Source organism: Oncorhynchus masou, chromosome 31 (assembly GCF_036934945.1).
Source record: "Oncorhynchus masou masou isolate Uvic2021 chromosome 31, UVic_Omas_1.1, whole genome shotgun sequence".
Classification (NCBI taxonomy): Eukaryota; Metazoa; Chordata; class Actinopteri; order Salmoniformes; family Salmonidae; genus Oncorhynchus; species Oncorhynchus masou.
In genome coordinates this window covers 89,357,271-89,383,317 of record NC_088242.1, presented here as the reverse complement: position 1 = coordinate 89,383,317, position 26,047 = coordinate 89,357,271, and the positions used below count along the sequence as shown (strand labels likewise).

Genomic DNA, 26,047 nt, shown 5'->3' with positions numbered 1-26,047 from the left:
GCGCTAACAAGAATTAGGAAGGAGACGTTGTTTACTTGAAACAATCGATTGCAGAATAGTAGTCTGTAACATAAACAAGTCCCTTCATTTAGCCAAACACTATCCCAGACGTGAACCTATGACCTACGCACCCATGTTTAACGGCTAAAACTGTTGCTGGAGTTGGGTCAGGTTTGAGATTTGAAAAAAAAAGTGTCTGCTCACTTTGCAGTTTCCAAGTATGATATTTATTTGAGACTTGACCCCCTCTTTGCCGCAGGGATTTCAACCAATGACCTTCTGTGAATCCTGTGCTGGGTTGAGTTTTACCTGGTCACCCTTTGGTTCATCAGGCACTGCTGCAGCGTGTCGGCCAGTCGCTGGTGCACCAGGGAGTAACGAATGAAAGCCCTGCCTTTCCCCAGAGAAGTCTTCAGCTGGAAGGGAAAATTACAGGAAATATTCACAGTGCTGTACAGCAAATATATGTGATAGCTGTTCCTCTGCCAATGAGGCCTTAAACTAGCGCATGTTTCCTGAATGTGTCCATTAAAGGGATAGTTCAAATCAAAGTTTGTCAGACATTTTCATTCCTCAAAAGTGGTCTATAATCAATCATCCATATTCAACGAAACCTGTTGTGTAGATCCTGTTAACAAATATGATTTGTTTTTCATGGCTAGTATCCACTACCCAGCAGAATGCTAAATTCCCCCATGCCCTTATAACTACTTATCAGTGAGACTGACAATTGAATGCATCTATGTTAATTATGCAATCCGTGACAGCTGCAATGTCAGGAGTATTATCCGTTTAATCACACAAGGGAAATATGCGTCAAAGTAGATTTGGTAGATCATTTGTAGATACAGTTCATTTGTTCCCTCATTATTTCACATTTGGTGAAACTGTAATGGTATACATAAATGGTGACAGTGGTGTTTGCTGTGACCCATAGAAAAGTGGTAAAGAACTCTAAAGATAGAACGTCATTATGTATGAATTACGACTATACATTGTGTAATAACAGTTGACAATCCTTATGCTGATCTCAATACCTCAGGGATGGATTTGACAAAGCGGATACCATCGTTGGCTCCTTTGATCTTGGCCAGACAGTCGCTGAAATAATCCCAGTAGTCTTTTCTGGTGCCGAGAAATGTTGTCTTCTCCTTCTGGTCAAACTGAAAAGCGTAGATGACGTGTTAGCGACAAATTGTATGTGACCTACTGTACAGAGATCTGAAGAATGCCATATTGGTGAGCATAGCAGGTTGGCCTTGATTTGACTTGGACTCTGTGCGGCGGTTTCCTGGACACAGATTAAACCTAATCCTGGACTGAAATGCATGTTGCTTAATCTGTGTCTGGTAGGGGGAAAAAACGGATTGTTCTATAGATGTTTTGATTAATTAACCAATCCTGGATGTTGCTTTGGGGCCTTGGTCCCGCCTAAAGAAAGGGAAAACACTGTTCGTACTATACCACTGTCTATGAACAGTGAGTGACTCACCTGTAGAAGGTACTCCAGTTTGTAGGAGAATTTCTGCAGATTAGGACTATCATCTGTGATTGGCTCCCCATTCTCCCTGTACTCTTTAGTGAGCTCAGCAACAGCATCTGTGGTTCAGAGAGAGGACGAGAGAGGACGAGAGAGAGAGAGAGAGAGAGAGAGAGAGAGAGAGAGAGAGAGAGAGAGAGAGAGAGAGAGAGAGAGAGAGAGAGAGAGAGAGAGAGAGAGAGATGTTTTTTCTCTATTTATACAATGTTCTACATTGAAGAATAATAGTGAAGACATACAGTGCCTTGCGAAAGGATTCGGCCCCCTTGAACTTTGCAACATTTTGCCACATTTCAGGCTTCAAACATAAAGATATGAAACTGTATTTTTTTTGTGAAGAATAACAACAAGTGGGACACAATCATGAAGTGGAACGACATTTATTGGATATTTCAAACTTTTTTAACAAATCAAAAACTGAAAAATTGGGCGTGCAAAATTATTCAGCCCCCTTAAGTTAATACTTTGTAGCGCCACCTTTTGCTGTGATTACAGCTGTAAGTTGCTTGGGGTATGTCTCTATCAGTTTTGCACATCGAGAGACTGAAATTTTTTCCCATTCCTCCTTGCAAAACAGCTCGAGCTCAGTGAGGTTGGATGGAGAGCATTTGTGAACAGCAGTTTTCAGTTCTTTCCACAGATTCTCGATTGGATTCAGGTCTGGACTTTGACTTGGCCATTCTAACACCTGGATATGTTTATTTTTGAACCATTCCATTATAGATTTTGCTTTATTTTTGAACCATTCCATTGTAGATTTTGCTTTATGTTTTGGATCATTGTCTTGTTGGAAGACAAATCTCCGTCCCAGTCTCAGGTCTTTTGCAAACTCCATCAGGTTTTCTTCCAGAATGGTCCTGTATTTGGCTCCATCCATCTTCCCATCAATTTTAACCATCTTCCCTGTCCCTGCTGAAGAAAAGCAGGCCCAAACCATGATGCTGCCACCACCATGTTTGACAGTGGGGATGGTGTGTTCAGGGTGATGAGCTGTGTTGCTTTTACGCCAAACATAACATTTTGCATTGTTGCCAAAAAGTTCAATTTTGGTTTCATCTGACCAGAGCACCTTCTTCCACATGTTTGGTGTGTCTCCCAGGTGGCAAACTTTAAACAACACTTTTTATGGATATCTTTAAGAAATGGCTTTCTTCTTGCCACTCTTCCATAAAGGCCAGATTTGTGCAATATACAACTGATTGTTGTCCTATGGACAGAGTCTCCCACCTCAGCTGTAGATCTCTGCAGTTCATCCAGAGTGATCATGGGCCTCTTGGCTGCATCTCTGATCAGTCTTCACCTTGTATGAGCTGAAAGTTTAGAGGGACGGCCAGGTCTTGGTAGATTTGCAGTGGTCTGATACTCCTTCCATTTCAATATTATCGCTTGCACAGTGCTCCTTGGGATGTTTAAAGCTTGGGAAATCTTTTGTATCCAAATCCGGCTTTAAACTTCTTCACAACAGTATATGGGACCTGCCTGGTGTGTTCCTTGTTCTTCATGATGCTCTCTGCGCTTTTAACGGACCTCTGAGACTATCACAGTGCAGGTGCATTTATACGGAGACTTGATTACACACAGGTGGATTGTATTTATCATCATTAGTCATTTAGGTCAACATTGGATCATTCAGAGATCCTCACTGAACTTCTGGAGAGAGTTTGCTGCACTGAAAGTAAAGGGGCTGAATAATTTTGCACGCCCAATTTTTCAGTTTTTGATTTGTTAAAAAAGTTTGAAATATCCAATAAATGTTGTTCCACTTCATGATTGTGTCCCACTTGTTGTTGATTTTTCACAAAAAAATACAGTTTTATATCTTTATGTTTGAAGCCTGAAATGTGGCAAAAGGTCGCAAAGTTCAAGGGGGCCGAATACTTTCGCAAGGCACTGTAAAGCTATGAAAGAGCACATATGTAATCATGTAGCAACCAAAAAAGTGTTAAACAAATCAAAATATATTTTATATTTGAGATTCTTCAAAGTAGCTACCCTTCGCCTTAATGACAGCTTTGCACACTCTTGGCATTCTCTCAACCAGCCTCCAACAGTCCTGAAGGAGTTCCCACATATGATGAGCACTTGTTGGCTGCTTTTCCTTCACTCTGCGGTCCAACTCATCCCAAACCATCTCAATTGGGTTGAGGTCGGGTGATTGCGGAGGCCAGGTCATCTGATGCAGCACAGCTGTTCTTGCCATAACGTGGACTTGATGTTTTACCAAATAGGGCTGTCTTCTGTATATCACCGCTATCTTGTCACAACACAAATGATTGGCTCAAATGCATTAAGGAAAGAAATTCCACAAATTCACTTTTAACAAGGCACACCTGTTAATTGAAATGGATTCCAGGTGACTACCTCATGAGAGAATTCCAAAAGCTGTCATCAAGGTAAAGGGTAGCTACTTTGAAGAATCTCAAATATAAAATATATTTTGATTTGTTTAACACTTTTTTGGTTACTACATGGTTCCATATGTGGTATTTCATAGTTTTGATGTCTACACTATTATTGTAGAATGTAGAAAATAGTAAAAAATAAAGAAAAACCCTGGAACGATTAGGTGTGTCCAAACTATTGACTGGTACTGTACATCGACGTTACACAAGCATTCCTCTCACTCATACACAGCTGACAGGAACTGAGTTTCTACTACACAAGCTTTACCTGTTGAGAGAAACACATTACTGTGATCGTCCCTGACCTGGTAGCCTCTTTCTCCTGAACTAAACCAAAAAAAAGTTAATCGATCTAGGCCAATAGGCACAGTATCTATGGAATGTTTTAAGTGGGCACAGAAACCCTGAAATTTCTAGAAACCATTACAATGTACCAAAAATACAGTACACACAGTCAGATGTGATATCCTCACAGTGCCCTGGATACATTTCAATGGTTTCCAGGTCATATACAGGTCAAACCAGATGGAGTCAAAAGCCCAGTATATCCACCCAGGTATGTCTCCCCAACCCCTACCCACAACCTCTAACTCCACACAGACGACCCCTTCCTCACACATCTCAGCTTAGTACAATTACCCACTTGCCTCTCATCCAGCGTAAAAACAGGAAAGACACCCGTGACGGGTGCACCCTGAGGCTAAGCACCCCCTCTCTCTCTCGCTGCATGCTGACAGGGCCTCTCTGTCGCCCCAGCCACACCCTGGGGGGTACACCCCGGGGACTGGGGGAGAGGGTCGGATCCATGATGTCGAACCCAATGAGGAGACCGGACAACCAATGTGTGGATAGAAATGCTGTCGGGCTTGAAGCCGAGGCCAAGCCAGTTACATCAAGGCCACTGCAACCCTTCTGTCACTTTATCTACCTCTGTGATCCTACTCTCTTTCTCTCCCTCTCGATGTCAGCCGACAGCGGTGGTCTACCCCTGTAACTATTACACAGGCCCGCACGTACTGGTTGTTACAAAGGGACCGACGCGCGAGAAGTCACACGCAGTCACGCACACGCACACAAAAACACACAATGGCAGTGTACCATGCAGATCTCTGATAATCCTCTGAAGCTGGCTCTCCCCCACACCGCCGGCCATGGTCCGACTGGCTCTATGGCAACCAGGTCACGGGGTGATACACAGTCTGCTGAATCAGAGAATCAGATGGACAGTCAGGAACAAAAGACAAGCATGTACTGACACACACACACACACGCGGGCGGGCGGACTGGGACCAAAATCTACCCCCATTATTAGCTACATAATGATAATTTAGACAAGTTAGACAATCCGACTGGGCTAAAAATGGACCAGCCCAACATCTCAGTACTACATCCCTTTCACATTCTGTCTGTCATTCACTCACCATATCACACACACACATGCATGCAAACACACACACACACACACACACACTTTCATTACACATTTCTAAGCACCGCTGGAGACCATGCTGTGTTTCCCAACTTGTGGTATGAACTGCACCTACCTTGGTCGTGGCTAAAAAAATTGAAATATTTGATTCTGGTACTTAAGCCTGTGAGCTCAGTGTACCTCAAGACAAGTTTGAGAAAGAAATAGATGAGCTTTCTATGAGTTCCACGGGGAACTCACTTTTAGAATATGGTATTCTTGGATTTTGAATATGGTATTCTTGGATTTTGAATATGGTGTTCTTGGATTCTGAATATGGTGTTCTTGGATTCTGAATATGGTGTTCTTGGATTCTGAATATGGTGTTCTTGGATTCTGAATATGGTATTCTTGGATTCTGAATATGGTGTTCTTGGATTCTGAATATGGTGTTCTTGGATTCTGAATATGGTGTTCTTGGATTCTGAATATGGTGTTCTTGACTGTCTGGTTGCATAGAGATCACCCTCTGCGAGGCCAGAACAAATAGATGCATCTGGTTTTCATGGGAAATGGAAAGAGATCCTATGACGCAACTACCACATTTGGACGTTAACAACAAAGATTGTACAGTATGAAGATAGGCAGAAACTGCTTCTCCAGGTGAAATCCCTGATCACACTTGTAGGCGAATGTCATGACGACGTTGGCTAGCTAAGCTCATGCGTAGAAACACGTCAGCAGGTTTAATGGTCATCTCGCACTGAACTGCGCATGTGCAGGCCGTCAAATCAAAAGCACTTCTTCGATATAAGTTGTTTTGGACAAAAATGAAAAAGTGTCAGTTTGTCACTTTCACGAGGTTGGAGTATTAAGATGTTCAACTAGTTAAGACATTTGCTCAAATCTAGGTCGTGCCTTTAGATTTCAAGAAAATTAACTAAGGAATAATTTTTCACTTCTCTTATTGACTTCTCAAACTCCAAACCCGGCCTGGTCTGCTTAGTCTGTTTCGCAAGTCTGCTTCGCTATGGTTTTTAGAAACGTTGTATTAACCAGGCGACACCAGGCAACACGCCACCTTTGCATACTGGCCACACCAGCTGCGTTGCGTGTGCGAGTGTGGCAAAATAAATGTACACATACATTACATGGCCAAAAGTATGTCACCTCCTTGTCGAACATCTCATTCCAAAATCATGGGCGTTTATATGGAGTTGTGCCCCCCTTTGCTGCTATAAACAGCCACTCCTCTGGGAAGGCTTTCCACTAGATGTTGGAACATTGCTGCGGGGACTTCCTTCCATTCAGCCACAAGAGCATTAGTGAGGTAGGGCACTGATGTTGGGCAATTAGGCCTGGCTAGCAGTTGGTGTTCCAATTCATCCCAAAGGTGTTCGATGGGGTTGATGTCAGGGCTCTGTGCAGGTCAGTCAAATTCTTCCACACCGATTTCGACAAACCATTTCTGTATAGACCTCACTTTGTGCATGGGGGCATTGCACGGGGGCATTGGGGTGGCAGGTACGCTAGTGGTTAGAGCGTGGGCCAGTAAACGAAAGGTTGCTGGATCAAATCCCTGAGCTGACAAGGTAAAAATCTGTTGTTCTACCCCTGAACAAGGCAGTTAACCCACTGTTCCCCGGTAGGCCTTCATTGCAAATAAGAATTTGTTCTTAACTAACTTGCATAGTTAAATAATGTTTAAATAAATAAAAAACAATTACATTGTTATGTTGAAAGAGGAAAGGGCCTTCCCCAAACTGTTGCCACAAAGTTGGAAGCATAGAATAGTCTAGAATGTAATTGTATGCTGTAGCATTAAGATTTCCCTTCACTGGAACTAAGGGGCCTAGCCTGAACCATGAAAAACAGCCATTATTCCTCCTCCACCAAACTTTACGGTTGGTACTATGCATTGGGGCAGGGAAAATAACAATCCAATGTTTATATCCCAGGACAAATTAGCTGGCAACAGCTAGCTATCTAAATGTCCATGAATGTATCATGTGTTTCTTCCTGTCCCCATTAATATAATTGGTTCAGAGTTATTTTTGATATTTCAACCTGCATGTCCTGATTTCATCCTGTGTGGATGAACAAAATCAACATGTGCAAGATGGCACACGCACATGCCCAGTGTAGTCAGCATGTAACTCCTCCTCCACATTTACTGGATTGGTTCTCCAGAGCAGAAGATAACCTTCCCCGACAGGGCCATAAAAAATGAAACACTGCTCAGGCGTTTCTGTTATGCCTGCTATGTTACATGCTGTCTAAACTGGGCACGTGCATGCGTCCACGTGCACCATCACACACATGTTGATTTTGTCTATCCACACCAAACGCGATCTAGACACGCAGATTGAAATATCAAAACAAACTCCGAACCAACTATATTAATTTGGGGACAGGTCGAAACCCATGATACATTCATGGACATTTAGCTAGCTAGCTTGCTGTTGCTAGCGAATATGTCCTGGGATATAAACATTGGGTTGTTATTTTAACTGAAATGCACAAGGTCCTTTTTTCTGGAACTTTGTAGAATTTTGACCCATTTTGAGATAAAAGGTGAAACCTAGTTATTTTCTCCCCTCCTTCAGTCTGTGGACTTTATATGGCGGTTGGCAACCAACGTTAAGGTGCATTACCACCACCAACTGGACTTGCCAAATTATATTTTAGCGCCTGGCTACTCAGACACCCGTTGACGCGCACGAGTGTTTTGGATGAAATTATTGAATAACATGTATGTGTACATTTATTTTGCAACGGTCTTGCAGACAACGCAGGTGGTGTGGTCAGCATGTTAGGTTACATAGAGATTCTTCCATTTACCACAGCATCCATTGCCTCACCTCCACACATATCATTTACTGTACTGAGAGTTTTGCTTAGTCTTATCTATGATAGGTGATGTGGATATTATTAGGTTGGCACTCAGGCTACAAAGGCAAATATGTCTATAAAATATGCAGGCCGACCTTCAGGCCAATTCTAAAATAACGTATCAGACTTCTTAATTCAACTGTCTTTTATTTTGGTTCTTCCTTTCTTTTTTTATCAACGTTCTTTCTCTTTCTATCTATCTTAGCCTAGTAACACAGTTTAATGTGATGGGGGCAAATATGCACTGTATTATATACAGTTGAAGTGGGAAGTTTACGTACACTTAGGTTGGAGTCATTAACACCAGTTTTTCAACCACTCCAAAAATGTCTTGTTAACAAATTATAGTTTTGGTAAGTTGTTTAGGACATCTAAAGTAATTTTCTAACAATTGTTTAAAGACAGATTATTTCACTTATAGTTCACTGTATCACAATTCCAGTGGGTCAGAAGTTTAATAATTACACTAAGTTGTCTGTGCCTTGAAACAGCTTGGAAAATTCCAGAAAATTATGTCATGGCTTTAGAAGCTTCTGATAGGCTAATTAACATCATTGGAGTCAATTGGAGGTGTACCTGTGGATGTATTTCAAGACCTACCTTCAAACTCAGTGCCTCTTTGCTTGACATCATGGGAAAATCTAAAGAAATCAACCAAGAAAATCAGCCAGTCTGCAAATTTTTTTGTTCATCCTTGGGAGAAATGTCCAAACGCCTGAAGGTACCACGTTAATCTGTACAATCAATAGTACGCAAGTATAAACACCATGGGACCACGCAGCCATCATAACGCCCAGGAAGGAGACGCGTTCTTTCTCCTAGAGATGAACGTACTTTGGTGCGAAAAGTGCAAATCAACCCCAGAACAACAGCAAAGGACCTTGTGAAGAAGCTGGAGGAAACAGGTACAAAAGTGTCTATATCCACAGTAAAACGAGTCCTGCTCCAAAACCATCATAAAAAAGCCAGACTACGGTTTGCAACTGCACATGGGGACAAAGATCATACCTTTTGGAGAAATGTCCTCTGGTCTGATGAAACAAAAATAGGATTGTTTGGTCATAATGACCATCGTTATGTTTGGAGGAAAAAGGGGGAGGCTTGCAAGTCGAAGAACACCATGCCAACCGTGAAGCACGGGGGTGGCAGCATCATGTTGTGGGGGTGCTTTGCTGTAGGAGGGCCTGGTGCACTTCACAAAATAGATGGCATCATGAGGCAGAAAAATGATGTGAATATATTGAAGCAACATCTCAAGACATCAGTCAGTAAGTTAAAGCTTGGTCGCAAATTAGTCTTCCAAATGGACAATGACCCCAAGCATACTTCCAAAATGGCTTAAGGACAACAAAGTCAAGGTATTGGAGTGGCCATCACAAAGCCCTGACCTCAATCCAGTAGAACATTTGTGGGCAGAACTGAAAAGTTTACACCAGCTCTGTCAGGAGGAATTGGCCAAAATTCACCCAAATTATTGTGGGAAGCTTGTGGAAGGCTGTCCGAAACATTAGACCCAAGTTAAAAAATGTAAAGGGAATGCCACCAAATAGTAATTGAGTGTGTGTAAACTTTTGACCCACTGGGAATGTGATGAAAGAAATAAAAGCTGAAATAAATAATTCTCAATACTATTATTCTGATCCTAACTGACCTAAAACAAGGATTTTTACTAGGATTAAATGTCAGGAATTGTGAAAAACTGAGTTTAAATGTATTTGGCTTAGGTGTATGTAAACTTCCGACTTCAACTGTATATTGCGTGTGTGTTTAAATTGCATAGTTGTATCCCCTGAGTGGAACAGACTGTATTATGGCTGCAACAAGAATCAGATCATTGAAAACTGTTGCGTAAGAACAGGGTAATGTTTAACTATCAATACCCGGAATGCGAAAACATTGTGCACTAGTCCTTTAAACATTTTACTTGACGCTTAAAGTTGATTATGTTCGCACACAACAAGGTTTTATTCATGAGAAAATCCATCGATCGATTGTAATACGCGAGAGACTAAAAAGGTTCACAGACCGCGATGTTGGCAAAAGAGGAAGTGGGGAGGAAATGTAAACTAAGTGAAACTATTCCTACATTGTTGTATAATTGTGCTAATTGTTGGATAAAGGGAACCGAAAACTGGGAGCGGATTTATTATGGTTTGTATTTAAAAAGAGCAAGCTGTCCAAACGTTACAATATAGACTGTACTTCATTCTTAATAACTATTCAAATTAAAACACTAATTGCCAAATCATTTGACTCTAGACTACATTATGTTGCACAACACATTTGACTAAAACCCTAAATAAAATGGGCTGGTATGTCCACATAGCTAATAATGTTGTTATTATCTGACTATATCCAGTGACAGTCTGTCCTTGGCATGTATATAGCCCTAAATCAGTTATTTCATTCTAAGTGAATGTACATAAAACACATGTATATTAATATAAACAAATAGACATTGATCATTTAAGGAAAAAAACTACTTAAACGTACGTTAAACTGCGTGATCCATGAAAATCCAGATAGTTTACGTCCACACACAATCTTGCTATGTATGGGTCGGCAGCAATAACTGGATTGACAAGTACGTCAACCACTTACAATGCGAGAATGAGGACAAGGGCAGGGGGTTTCCACTAGTTACCACAGCCACAAAATAAAATTGGCTATTGGCCTATCGTTGTTTTTTTTTAAAGCTTTTGGGTATTATTTAAAGTTACGGTTAGGCATAAATTTAGCAGTGGGATTAGGTTAAAGGTTTACGGTTAGGGATAGGTTTAAAATCAGATTTTAAGAAGATAAATTGTAGAAATAGGCGGTGTGTATGACTTTGTGGCTGGGGTAATTAGTGACGACCCAAGGGCAGAGGACTCGGTATGTGTAGTTTGGTTGTAGAGTATGACAAGGTAAATAGTAAAATCATGTGGGATGATTAATGTAGGACTGGTTTATTTCTCAGGACTACCACACCCAACTCAGGCATGATTTGTAAGAAAATAGGCTTTTAGCCAGAGCTGCACAGGCGAAGAGAAAGGGTTTACTTCTACCCAATATCTGCCCGTGAAAATATGACCACGAAGTGGGTTGAAACCTGGTCTCAGAGCATTTCGTATTCTATACGTAAATCCGAGACACTCCATTTATACTGAACAAAAATATAAACGCAACATGTAAAGTGTTGGTCCCATGTTTCATGAGCTGAAAATAAAAGATCCCAGAAATGTTCCATATGCACAAAAAACGTATTTCTCTAGAATGTTGCGCACAAATGTGTTTACTGTCAAATCAAATTGTATTTGTCACATACACATGGTTAGCAGATGTGAATGTGAGTGTAGCGAAATGCTTGTGCTTCTAGTTCTGACCATGTAGTAATACCTAACAAGTAATCTAACCTAACAATTTCACAACTACCTGCATAGGCAAGATGCAGTAGATGGTATAGAGTACAGTTTATACATATGAGATGAGTAATGTAGGGTATTAAACATTATATAAAGTGGCATTGATTAAAGTGGTTAGTGATACCTTTATTACATAAATGTTTCATTATTAAAGTGGCTAGAGATGAGTCAGTATGTTCGCAGCAGCCACTCATTGTTAGTGATGGCTGTTTAACAGTCTGATGGCCTTGAGATAGAAGCTGATTTTCAATCTCTCGGTCCCCGCTTTGATGCACCTGTACTGACCTCGCCTTCTGGATGATAGTGGGATGAACAGGCGGTGGCTCGGGTGGTTGATGTCCTTGATGAACTTTTTGGCCTTCCTGTGACATCGGGTGGTGTAGGTGTCCTAGAGGGCAGGTAGTTTGCCCCCGGTGATGTGTTGTGCAGACCTCACTAACCTCTGGAGAGCCTTACGGTTGTGGGCGGAGCAGTTTCCGTACCAGGCGGTGATGCAGCCCGGCAGGATGTGTATTTTTGGTGACAAGCCGAATTTCTTCAGCCTCCTGAGGTTGAAGAGGCGCTGCTGCTCCATCTTCACCACGCTCTCTGTGTGGGTGGACCATTTCAGTTTGTCCGTGATGTGTACGCCGAGGAACGTAAAACTTTCCACCCTCTCCACTACAGTCCCGTTGATGTGGATAGGGTGCTGCTCCCTCTGCTGTTTCCTGAAGTCCACGATTATCTCCTTTGTTTTGCTGACATTGATTGTGAGGTTATTTTCCTGACACCACACTCTGAGGACCCTCACCTCCTCCCTGTAGGTCGTCTCGTCGTTGTTGGTAATCAAGCCTACCGCTGTAGTGTTGTCTGCAAACTTGATGATTGAGTTAGAGGCGTGCATGGCCATGTAGTCATGGGTGAACACGGAGTACAAGAGAGGGCTGAGAACGCACCCTTGTGGGGCCCCAGTGTTGAGGATCAGCGGGGTTGAGATGTTGATACCTACCCTCACCACCTGGGGGCGGCCCGTCAGGAAGTCCAGGACCCAGTTGCACAGGGCGGGGTTGAGACCCAGGGTCTCGAGCTTAATGACGAGTTTGGAGGGTACTATGGTGTTAAATGCTGAGCTGTAGTCGATGAACAGCATTCTTACATAGCTATTCCTCTTGCCCAGATGGGTTAGGGCAGAGGGCAGTGTGCAGTGTGATTGCTATAGCGTCGTTTGTGGACCTTTTGGTGAGGCAAGCAAATTGGAGTGGGTCTAGGGTGTCAGGTTAGGGTAGAGGTGATATGGTCCTTGACGAGTCTCTCAAAGCACTTCATGATGACGGAAGTGAGTGCTATGGGGCGATAGTCATTTAGCTCAGTTACCTTCGCTTTCTTGGGAAAAGTGACAAGGGTGGCCCTCTTGAAGCATGTGGGAACAGCAGACAGGGATAAGGATTGATTGAATATGTCCGTAAACACACCAGCCAGCTGGTCTGCACATGCTCTGAGGGCGCAGCTGGGGATGCCGTCTGGGCCGGCAGCCTTGCGAGGGTTAACACGTTTAAATGCTTTACTCATGTTGGCTGCAGTGAAGGAGAGCCCGCAGGTTTTGGTAGCGGGCTGTGTCGGTGGCACTGTGTTGTCTTCAAAGCGAGCAAAGAAGTTGTTTAGTTTGTCTGGGAGCAAGACATCATGGTCCACGAAGGGGCCGGTTTTCCTTTTGTAGTCTGTGATTGACTGTAGACCCAGCCACATACCTCTCGTGTCTGAGCCGTTGAATTGCGACTCCACTTTGTCTCTATACTGACGCTTAGCTTGTTTGATTTCCTTGCAAAGGGAATAGCTACACTGTTTGTATTCGGTCTTGTTTCCGGTCATCTTGCCCTGATTAAAAGCAGTGGTTTGCGTGTTCAGTTTTGCGCGAATGCTGCCATCAATTCACAGTTTCTGGTTGGGAAATGTTTTGATAGACGCTGTGGGTACAACATCACCTACGCACTTGCTAATAAACTCGCTCCCCGAATCAGCATATTCATCCATGTTATTGTCTGACGCTATGCGGAACATATCCCAGTCCACGTCATCAAAGCAATCTAGAAGCGTGGAATCCGATTGTTCGGACCAGTGTTGAACAGACCTGAGCAAGGGTGCTGCCTGTTTTAGTTTCTTTCTATAGGCTGGGAGCAACAAAATGGAGTCATGGTCAGATTTTCCGAAAGGAGTGTTGGGGAAGGCTTTATATGCGTTGCGGAAGTTAAAATAACAATGATCCAGGGTTTTGCCAGCCCGGGTCGCGCATCCGATATGCTGATAAAATTTAGGGAGCCTTGTTTTCAGATTAGCCTTGTTAAAATCCCCAGCTACAATAAATGCAGCCTTAGGATATGTGGCTTCCAGTTTACATAGAGTCAAATGTAGTTCTTTCAGGGCCGTTGATGTGTCTGATTGAGACGGAATATACACGACTGTGATTATGATCGATGAGAATTCTCTTGGTAGATAATGCGGTCGGCATTTGATTGTAAGGAATTCTAGATCAGGTGAACAAAAGGACTTGAGTTCCTGTATGATCTTATGATCACACCACGTCTCGTTAATCATAAGGCATACACCCCCGCCCCTCTTCTTACCAGAGAGATGTTTGTTTCTGTCGGCGCGATGCGTGAAGAAGCCGGGTGGCTGTACCGACTCTGATGACGTAACCCGAATGAGCCATGTTTCCGTGAAACAAAGAACGTTACATTCTCTGATGTCTCTCTGGAAGGCAACCCTTACTCGGATTTTGTCTACCTTGTTGTCAAGAGACTAGACATTGGCTAGTAGTATACTCAGTCACCCCGTGGGCGATGTGCCCGTCTACGGAGCCTGACCAGAAGACAAATCCGTCTGCCCCTTCTGCAGCGCCGTTGTTTTGGTTCTCCGGCTGGGATCCGATCCATTGTCCTGGGTGGTGGACCAAACAGAGGATCCGCTTCGGGAAGTCGTATTCCTGGTCGTAATGTTGGGGAGTTGACATTGCTCTTATTTATATCCAATAGTTCCAAAAAAATGTAAATTAAAATTAATTCTAAAATGAGTCGTTTTGTCACACAACACAATGCAACAGATGTCTTAAGTTTGGAGGGAGCGTGCTCAAAACAAGAACAGTTCAAATAAGCAAAGAGAAACGACAGTCCATCATTACTTTAAGACATGAAGGTCAGTGAATGGGGGAGGGGGGGTTACCACGGTAGCCTACCATGGAGGAGGAGGGGGGGGATTTACCACTGTAGCCTATCATGGGGTAGTGGCTCTGCATATAATTACTGAATCATGAATTCTTATATATATATATTATATATGGCTGTACATATGGTTTGTGTGGTTCTGGTTAATTTATGCCACTATTTTTTCCGCAGGCTCTAGGCCTAATGTGAGCTTCAAGAGTTATATTATTCCATGTGAAAACCTACAACATTTTTCTTGAAAAGAATGCAGATGTTTCAATGTCGTTATAACCATGAGAAATGAAACACAGAATTAAAAAAACAATTAAAAATAAAGAACAGCTTCACAAGACACCATAACATAACAAAAGTTGGCCGGATCCAGTAGATCGCCTACAGGGTGAAAACAAACAATACAATCAATACAAACAATGGCGATTCAACTCGTAGAATCGTCTGGAAATGAAAACGACGGCCAATGTTCTGTGGTCAGAGGCAATAGCACAATCACCTGCTGCTTTTTACTGTTCAACAGCACGGTCTGGTTTGTCCTTTATTTGTTGATTATTCTGGTCTCTAGGGTGTTCCATTTCTTTTTAAGATTTCTTGTAGTTCTCGTCATGAACTGCTTTCCTTCTTGCTTACACACTGGGCACATTGGCCGGACATGTTAATATTGCTGTTTGAGCCTCACTACCTCTTCCCTCTCAAGAACATCTGGACATCCACAATGGAAACACACATCTGGGAATGACACTGTGATTGCTGAGTAATACTGCGTCACCATTTGCATTCCACAGGTTAGCCAATATGGATTGTCTTCTTGGAAAAGATCTGAACCACATGTTAAAATTGTTCTCATCCCGAATGCGTTGGACTATTTTCTGTTCTTCTTTAGGCAGCTTGCTTTTGGCATACAAGCACCTTGATTTCTCACATTCAACACAGTTGATGGTCGCTCTCCCCTTTGCACTGACCATGGCAGCACACCTCTTTACACGTTCTATATTTGGTGTCAGAGAAGGACTATCCTTGTCAGTGGTTTCCAGGCTGTACAGGTCATCAAATGTCTGATGCTCACGTCTGTCTGCTGTCAATATTGGAACAGGCACAAACCTTCATTTCTTAAATTGTTCTTCTGGCAAGAATTGATTAAGTAGTACCAGCATGGATTTTCTCCCTCGCATTTCTTGAGCTGTACCATGTATTGTGACATCTTGAAATGTATGTCCTGGAATTGCTTGTACTTTCCTGGTTAAGGACTTTTATGCTGAGCTCATGTATCATGTCAACTTCTGTATCAATGATGTTTAATTGTTATGTAATATTGGCAATTTCTTCCTGTGTTGCGGGCTGATGTACTCCTACGTATGTTCCTTTCCAGGCGCTCAAACCGGCCAATCACAAGAGCTGCAACAGGATGCACACGCTTTTCAAAAGCCTCTGGTTGTTTGGTGGCTGTTTCACGTGGTTGTGTCATTGTGCCTCACTTCTTCACACGCTTCTTATTTGATTCTTCCATCTTCTCCCTAGGGTTAGGGTAGCCAGGGCTGTTCCCTGAAGCCCCACGTTTAGAAGGGAATTAACTCTCTCGGCAGGGTTGACACAGCTGTCAACTGGTGCTGTTCTACAGGCGATAAGCATGTCAAGATCCAGTTGAACAAACAGGAGTGTGTGGCATGCTTAAACAAAGGCATATATGGTTCTGTGGTCTGGCCCAGATTGATTGATCAAGATTGACTTGTTGAGAGAGACATCATCTTCACTGTAGTTCTCTCCTCTGAGGATGCTGAGATTTTCAACTGTGTGTCGAAGGGGGCTGGATGGCTGGAAAACCTTGTCCTTCACAGTGACATGAACTTTCCCATCATATAATGAACTAGATGGAGATGCTGGGATGTCTGGGATCAACATGACAAACAGTACAAGTCCACTGTTGTTGTAATCATCCAGGACCATCCAGGAACTCTACACCAGACAGTGTCAGAGGAAGGCCCTAATAATTGTCAGAGTCCCCAGCCACCCCAGTCATAGACTGTTCTCTCTACTACCGCATGGTGAGCGGTACCAGAGTGTCAAGTCTAGGACAAAAAGGCTTCACAACAGATTTTACCCCCAAGCCAGAAGACTCCTGAACAGGTAATCAAATGGCTACCCAAAATATTTGCATTGTGTGCCCCCCCAAACACTCCCCCCAAACCCTCTTTTTACGCTGCTGCTACTCTCTGTTTATCTTATATGCATAGTCACTTTAACTATACATTCATGTACATACTACCTCAATTGGGCCGAGCAACCAGTGCTCCCGCACAGTGGCAATCCGGGCTATCTGCATTGTGTCCCACCACCCGCCAACACCTCTTTTTACACTACTGCTACTCTCTTTAACCATACCTACATGTACATACTACCTCAATCAGCCTGACTAACCGGTGTCTGTATGTAGCCTCACTACTTTTATAGCCTGTCTTTTTACTGTTGTTTTATTTCTATACTTACCTATTGTTCACCTAATAAATTTTTGCACTATTGGTTAGAGCCTGTCAGTAAGCATTTCACTGTAAGGTCTACCACACCTGTTGTATTCGGCGCACGTGACAAATAAACTTTGATTTGATTTGAATCATGGTCGGCAGCTGCTAGAACTGGCCCACTCACAGGAGCAATGCTTGGATGTCTGCCTCTGTTACAGGTCCCTATAGGCTGGCCAGGGATGATTGCCTTATCATCCACACATAACTTTTCACAGTCCTTCTGCCACAAGCAGGAAAACTGTTTAATGTAGTTCCACTGTACTGCAACAAACTATGAGTCTTGACGTCCCTTTTTTATCATCCAAGACTGGACCATGACCTTGAGGTCAAACCTTCCTGTGTACTAGAGAGCAGACATGGACCATGATTGTTGGGTGTAAACTGCCCTCTTAAAATCAAATCAAATCAAATGTTGTTGGTCACATACTGTATACGTATTTAACAGATGTTATTGCGGGTGTAGCGAAATGCTTGTGATTCTAGCTCCGACAGTGCACTAATATCTAACAAGTAATATCTAACAGTTTCACAACATATACCCAAAATACACGTAAATCTAAGTAAGGAATGGATTAAGAATATATATACATATGTCAGAGTGGCATTGGACTAAGATACAGTGGCATAGTAGAGAATACAGTTTATACATATGAGATGGGAGCTGATTTTAGTTTCTGGTGGAAGCCGCTTTTCCACTGTGTCACGCAAGTCCTCAGCTGATATAGGAAGAGGTAAGTACAAGTACTCCCCATGTCTGATCTTTGACCTAAACTGTGTATTCGTTAAAATACTTCTGTACTTCATCCCAAAAGGGCTGGAATGAGGATTGTGGTTTGCCATTCAGCTTCCTTAAATCCATGATCAAGTCTGGGTCATCACCATCAAGGAGGAATAAGGATACTCTCTCATCAAGTAGGCCCTGTTCTTCATTGTTTGCTGACCTCTTTGTCATCAGTTAGAAACTGATACATTTCTCTCAGGAAGTAGCTGTTCCCTTTGGCAGCATGTGCATATTTTTGTTTACTTGAGTAAGGCAGCTCCAAAATGCAGCTGTTTCAGCATTAGGATGGCAGGGTAGGCTAGTGGTTAGAGCGTTGGACTAGTAACGAAAGGTTGCAAGTTCAAATCCCCGAGCTGACAAGGTACAAATCTGTCGTTCTGCCCCTGAACAGGCAGTTAACCCTAGGCCGTCATTGAAAATAAGAATTTGTTCTTAACTGACTTGCCTAGTTAAATAAAGGTAAAATAAAAATAGCTCAGTGCTTTTTGTGGTGGGGCAAGCCAGCAGAAAATACAGAGCATTGCGCTGTGATTGGCTCAGTGTTCTGTCACTCATGGAGACACTACGTCAACGCCTAAGGGTCGACCTCGAAAAATCTAGCCCCTTGGGTGCTGTCATAGAGTTACATTAGAAGTTCCCAACCAAAAAGGCTCAAGGTCATTGGCCACAGATAATATTAAGTCAAATCACGCTGTATCTACAGTATCTTTGATTGGACTGTCAATATTATTTACATTTACATTTAAGTCATTTAGCAGACGCTCTTATCCAGAGCGACTTACAAATTGGTGAATTCACCTTCTGACATCAGTGGAACAGCCACTTTACAATAGTGCATCTAAATCATTTAAGGGGGGTGAGAAGGATTGCTTTATCCTATCCTAGGTATTCCTTGAAGAGGTGGGGTTTCAGGTTATACTTTCAAAATCTTAGCTTGCAGTCATCATCATTAATCAGGTTGACAATCTACTGGCAAATCCTTTTAAATCCTTGTTATATGAAGAGAAATAATGAAGAGAAATGATAGATAAAACGTATCGATGCTCAACGGCCATTGGACATAAACATTACACAACAAGTTGAAAATCGCAAATTCAACAATGAATGGTTTGGAATGAATCAGTGGCTAACTGCAAGCATTGCAAAGCAATCATTAGTCTGCTTTTCAGTGGAGTGGCTGTGTGGTACCAAGTCTAAGATTAAGGGTTTATTTTGATAGTTTAGAATTATAATTCAACATTGGCCATGTGTCACGATCGTCTGAAGAAGTTGACCAAAGTGCAGCGTGGTGAGCGTACATTTTTGTTTATTATTATAAATGTCGCCAACAAAACAAGAAACAAAGAAACGACCATGAAGCTTACAAGGGATATAGTGCCACTAACAAAGATAACTTCCCACAAAAACATAAGGGAAAAAGGCTGTCTAAGTATGATTCCCAATCAGAGACAACGATAGACAGCTGTCCCTGATTGAGAACCATACCCGGCCAAAACATAGAAACAGAAAAACATAGAAATAAAGAAACCAGAATGCCCACCCTAGTCACACCCTGGCCTAACCAAAATAGAGAATAAAACCCTCTCTATGGCCAGGGCGTGACACCATGCTATCAATGAATCATGATTTGTGGTGCGCTCAAAACAACTGTTAACTTGGAACTGTAAAATCTGACTTAAGTGAGTTCAAGACAACTGGGAACTCATGGAAAATTAGCTACGACTGGGAAAATACGTTTTGAACTTTCATCCAACTTGGAATTGTAAATTCGGAACTCGGGCCTCTTTCTAGAGCTACGACCTGAAGATCACTGACGTCATCATGATTTAACCATTTTTTCTCTTGAGTTCCCAGTCTTGAAAGCCCCATAAATCCAGAGAATGTCGGACTTTGATGACAAAGTTTGATTAGAAAATTTGCCCACGAAGGACTGCCACGTCACCTTCCTGTCCAAGTAAACACAGCACAACAAGGTGTCCAAAACTGTCTTGCATGCTACTGCATAAATGATGTAATATGCCAGGGAGATATGCATGCTATAGCTAATAAAAAAAATACTAAGTGTATGTTGTGTCGTAAGCTGTTAGTAGCCCATGTGCCTCACCCTAATCATTTGACCTATATTCACCTCTTAATTTTGCCTACTCTTCTGACTTGGTGTGCACATGTAGCCTATTACCTGTTTATGAGAAATGTAATCATCAAATATTGTAAGAGCTTTCATTGACTGCTTATATGAATGCACCCTTTATTTATCCTACGGTTCTGACTTGGTGTACAGGGAGAACACTGTAAGAATGGCCCATGTTCTGAATTCTGTCTCTGTACATTTCAAAAGTACTGAACAAATAGTTATTGACTACGTCCGTCCTAGCTCGCTCCTGAATGTCTTAATCGAAATTACAGATTGCCTCTTATCCTCTTGTCATCCCATTATGCCATAGTTTGTACATCTCAATTGTCAGTAGAAACCACATTTGCTTAAGCAAGTCACCCATATCAGCTATGTTTTTTTTAATGGCAGTAAATGGGGCTGAATGACCTGTTTTGCTGCAAGACAAGGCTCCGCTGATAGCCAGGTGTAGCAGTGGTAAGGTGTTGGGTCTGCTGTTGGGACTCTGCTGTTGGGAAAGCTTTATTTAGGCCTTAACAGTTTGTGGGCACCGTTTGTCACCGTTATAGTGCAATTAATGTACTGTGTAGTGGTGTGTAGTGGCTTTGCTGGCATGCATCCCACCATTTTTTTTTTGCCCCGCCAAGATTTACAGGCTAAAATCGCCACTGCAGCTGACACACTAAGATTTCATCGATCATTTTGACTTCAATTTTGTTGTCCAAAATACTAATCAGCTTGCTCTGCGTCTTTGCTGATTAATGCCCTGATCTCTGGCCAGTCCATTGGTTCAATGACATTGTTGTTTCATCCAATAATCACTTCTAATAAAATAAAAAATATGCATTAACTAATAACCGTTAATTTAACCTACTGTTTGTTTATAATGAGGGACGTCCCACGTTTAATCTGGACACAACAACAGTAGGAATTTGCGCTGGTTTCAGCGATGACTGCACGAGGGAAAAATGAAACATCTGCACGTCGGCTGCAGGTGCGAGGGTGTGCGTTTCACTGTCCAATCCAAGACTCGAACATGATCTGAGCGCTTGATCTGTGGTGGTTTGGTCTCTTGCGCATCAACTTGAGAAAGACAACAGTGTATTATAAAGGGAGAACGGACAGTTCATTACAACCAAAGCGCCGCATATATTGGCCCAAAAATAACAAATCTGATTTTTTTTTTGTCCGGCCTTTGTCCGGTCTTACGCTGGAGCTGTAGAGGAAGAAGAAACGTTATGGGGGGAGTTTATAACAGAGATGCAGTACCTTAACTTCATCACAACTCCCCTGTCCTCATATCATTGTGTAGCCTAGCAAGGACAGCGAGGGCCATCACGCTAAACCATTATGACGGGTACGACAGGTAAGTTTGATTTGGTTAATGATATAGTAAGCAAAAATTTTCAAACTTCATTCTAGAGTTAAACCCAAACAAAACTATAGAGCAAAAACAATATACATTTTTTACATTTTAATTGTTGCTGTTTCAGGTGTTCTCTTTTTTATGCCTTTTTATATTTCTGAAATTGTAGTCGTAGGTGTGTTACTAAATCACCTGAATTATTTGAATTGCTGCTTTAAAAACAGTGTATTGTGAATGAAGATGTGATGTAATTGATTTAATCTGCACTATTCACTTTTCAAGATTTCAGCCATGCCATGGGCGATATTGAAACCAACGGCGCCGATTACGAATATGATGAGGGTTATACAGACGAGGTCTGTAACAAGAACGGCGTTGTCAAGTTTGGCTCCATCGCCACCCCTGCCTTCTTCTCTGTGGTGACTATCCTGAGTCTAGCGGGCAACATCCTGGTCCTGGCCATCCTGGCCAAGTACGAGAACCTCAAGTCTCTCACCAACATCTTCATCCTCAACTTGGCCCTATCTGACCTGGTTTTCACCTTTGGTCTGCCCTTCTGGGCAGCCTACCACATCTGGGGCTGGACCTTTAGCCTGATCCTCTGCAAGACCGTTACCTTTGTCTTCTACGCTGGCTTCTACAGCAGCGTTTTGTTCCTGACCATCATGACTATCCACCGCTACCTGGCCGTGGTGCATCCTCTGTCCGACCATGGTTCCCAAAGGGGCTGCTACGGGGTCACAGTCTCTCTCATCATCTGGGTTGTTAGTTTTGTGGCGGCCGTTCCTGCTTTGATTTTCAGCTCTGTCCAAAAGAACCCCCATGAAGAAGACAACCATTTTTACTGTGAATACTGGGATCCGCTGTGGAAGAGAGTGGGCAGCTACCAACAGAACATCTTCTTCTTGGCTGCTTTTGCAGTGATTGGGTTCTGCTACATGAGGATATTGAGGACAATCTTCAAGTCAAGGTCACACATGAGGAATCGTACCGTGAAGCTGATCTTCAGTATCGTGGCAGTATTTTTCATTGGCTGGGCGCCTTACAATGTGGTGATATTTCTGAGGTTGTTGACTGACTACTCCGTAGCACCTTTCAATACTTGTGAGGTCAGCACATGGCTTGACTATGGGTTCTATGTGTGTCGACTGATTGCTTTCTCCCACTGCTGTCTCAACCCTGTCTTCTACGCATTTGTTGGGATTAAGTTCAGAAATCACTTGAAGGTGATCTTGCTGAAGCTTTGTCATCACCAAAGCACCATGGATACACAACAGATTAGATTACCTAACATTTACTCGATGGGATCAATGTACTAGCACAGGGGTCTTCAATATTTTCTTGCCCAGGGACCCACGCCAGGCAAACCGGCGACCCCAAATAAGTCACATCTTGTCAAATCAAAATCTAATTTATTGGTCACATACACGTGTTTAGAAGATATTATTGCGGGTGTAGTGAAATGCTTGTGCTTCTAGCTCTGACAGTGCAGTAATATTTAACAAGTAATATCTAACAGTTTCACAACAACTACCCAAAATACACGTAAATCCAGTACAGTTTATAGTACAGTTTATACATATGAGATGGGTAATACAATATTTACACACAATTAAAGCGACTAAGATATTGTAGAATAGTATAGAGTACTGTTTATACATATGAGATGGGTAATACAATATTTACACACAATTAAAGCGACTAAGATATCGTAGAATAGTATAGAGTACTGTTTATACATATGAGATGGGTAATACAATATTTACACACAATTAAAGCGACTAAGATATCGTAGAATATTATAGAGTACAGTTTATACATATGAGATGAGTAATGCACTATTTACACACAATTAAAGTGACTAAGATATCGTAGAATAGTATAGAGTACAGTTTATACATATGAGATGAGTAATGCAATATTTACACACAATTAAAGTGACTAAGATATTGTAGAATAGTATAGAGTACAGTTTATTCATATGAGATGAGTAATGCAATATTTACACACAATTAAAGTGACTAAGGGACTTATAATGTAAGATACAGAGACATTATTAAAGTGGCTCGTGTTTCATTTCCTTAAAGTGGCCAGCGATTCAGCCTCTGATGTGCTGGAGATGGCTGTTTAACAGTCAGTGGTGTAGTATATATACAGTATATACATATGAAATGTGTGACGCAATATGTAAATCCAATTTAAAAGTGACTAAGATACCGTAGAATAGTGTGGAGTGCAGTTTATACATATGAGATGAGGAGTGCTAGATACGGAAACATTATTTAAGTGGCTAGTGATCCATTTCTAAAAGTGGCCAGTGATTCCTAATCTATGTCTATAGGTAGCCGCCTCTGATGTGCTTGTGATGGCTGTTTAACAGTCTGATGGCCTTGAGATAGAAGCTGTTTTTCAGTCTCTCGGTTGCAGCTTTGATGCACCTATACTGACCTCGCCTTCTGGATGATTGAGGGAATAACAGGCAATGGCTCGGGTTGTTGATGTCCTTGATGATCTTTTTGGCATTGTTAGAGCTACATGTGCCCTTAGCTGTCTAGGAGGGCGGGAAGTTTGCCCCCGGTAATGCGTTGGGCAGACCGCACCACCCTCTGGAGAGCTTTGCGGTTGTGGGCGGTGCAGTTGCCGTACCAGGCAGTGATACAGCCCGACAGGATGCTCTCAATTGTGCATCTGTAAAAGTTTGTGAGGGTTTTAGGTGTTATGTCAAATTTCTTTATCCTCCTGAGGTTGAAGAGGCGCTGTTGTGCCTTCTTCACCACACTCTGTGTGGGTGGCTGCCCACTCATATCATCAGGTTTTGTAAGGGCGCAGCTTTGGGTTTAGAAATGGGGGGACCAGTGGAGGCTCCTCAGAGGAGGAAGGGGAGGACCATCCTCTTAGTGAATTTCATAAAAATAAAAATGGTAAAGCATTGAAAAAGTTATCCTTTTTAGATAAAACGATACCACATAAATATTCACATTTCACCAAATAATTGATTAAAGTACACTGTTTTGCAATGAAGGTCTACAGTAGCCTCAACAGAAGTCAATATACCAAGAGGAGGACGGAAGCTAGCTGTGCTCCGGCTCCACCATGTTGCTACCTTGCAGAGTGCTGTTGAGGCTACTATAGACCTTCATTGCAAAACAGTGTGTTTTAATCAATTATTTGGTGACGTGAATATATTTAGTATAGTTTTATCTAAAAAGGATAACTTTTACAATGTCTTAACATTTTTATTTTTATGAAATTCACTGAGAAGGATGGCCCTCCCCTTCCTCCACTGAGGAGCTTCCACTGTTCTACACAATCTAATATGACCCTTTTGGGGTCATTTTGAGGTCACTTTTATTATAAATAAGAATAGAATATGTTCAGGGCCTAAAATAAATACCTGCCAAATGCGGGTAGATTTCTGGCATTGGCGGATAGATAAGATGTCTATTTCACTAGCCACATTGGCGGGTGGGCAGGGCTCCACAGTGTGACCATTTCACTCGCATTTGTGAATAAAAATAGTCAAGTATGATAACAAAAACAGCAGTAGCTGTTTCAAAGTAGTTCTGCCGGTTTGTTTCATACCTGGTAAATTAAATCGCACAAAGTCAAAGAACTACCTATCCAATATAGCCTATGCCACCACGCGCTGCAACACTGCTTGGCTGGGGGCTGTGGGCATATGAAGATCTGAGTGAAAGATTCATTTTTAGAAACAGGCATAAAAGTTGGCCTAATTTACTTTTTTAGCCCTTCTGTGGTGTTCGGGTCTGTGGGACCCATTTTCAATGTCTATTAAAATAAAAATTATACAATTAATCATTTTTCCAAGCTGAGACTCATTGGCCTTGGCTCATTTTCTGTGAAGAACATGTAAAATAACTTTCCTTGAGTGCACACATGTTACATGTGTGGTGTTCGGGTCCACTGTGGAAAAGTGTGTGTGTAGGTGAAAACAAGTAAAAATGAAACAAAAAGGTTTGCTGTGTGCCTTCACTCCTGTCTTCATTCTTGTGTTCCTCCTCCCTGAGCCTGCTGTTTCTACACAGCACCAAGAACCTGTCTGTCTCCCTGCCTGTCTCCCGCTTTTCTCGCACTCTTTACCCTTTGTAGTGTGTGAAACTATGTCTTGCGGCAAACTGCACAATGCTATTACAATACATTATTTCGATACATTGTAAAAAAATGCTGTATTTTCCCACACGCCACCCCAACACAAACATGACTGGAGTTGCGTAACCACGGTAACCTCCTGCCCTTAAAGGGGCAGGTGAAAATGTGTCTCATCCGTGATATTCTGGTAAAAAAAACTTAGGTCACAAATAAATTAAACAATATACCACATTACTTCTTACTAGTAATACATTTATTGTTTTAGAAAGATTACAAATAATTTTTTGGGGTGTTTTGTTGGTGTAATTTTAGCTGGGAAAA

General features: G+C 42.1%; 2 protein-coding genes across 3 annotated transcripts in view; one reads left to right on the top strand and one right to left on the bottom strand.

The window, feature by feature from the left end:
* Nucleotides 1–10,819, bottom strand: part of LOC135524718 (FYVE and coiled-coil domain-containing protein 1-like) — a 41,063-nt gene extending 30,244 nt beyond the window's left edge. Inside the window, exons 1-5 of one of the 2 annotated variants that reach the window (XM_064952488.1) lie at nt 10,736–10,819; nt 5,041–5,141; nt 1,493–1,599; nt 1,038–1,163; nt 310–416 (exon numbers count right to left, since the gene is read on the bottom strand). In XM_064952488.1, the coding sequence (XP_064808560.1) occupies nt 310–416; nt 1,038–1,163; nt 1,493–1,599; nt 5,041–5,095 (395 nt within the window). In that variant the 5' untranslated portion in view covers nt 5,096–5,141; nt 10,736–10,819. Of the gene's footprint in view, nt 1–309; nt 417–1,037; nt 1,164–1,492; nt 1,600–5,040; nt 5,145–10,735 lie in introns of both variants that reach the window. The other variant, XM_064952489.1, reaches the window with a different exon arrangement.
* A 10,531-nt stretch (nt 10,820–21,350) lies between these two features.
* LOC135524716 (chemokine XC receptor 1-like) lies at nt 21,351–25,451 on the top strand. The gene is made up of 2 exons (XM_064952487.1): nt 21,351–21,616; nt 21,899–25,451. Exons 1-2 carry the CDS (start codon nt 21,601–21,603, stop codon nt 22,933–22,935), a joined length of 1,053 nt encoding a protein of 350 aa, XP_064808559.1. The 5' UTR covers nt 21,351–21,600; the 3' UTR covers nt 22,936–25,451.
* The last annotated feature ends 596 nt before the right edge of the window (nt 25,452–26,047 follow it).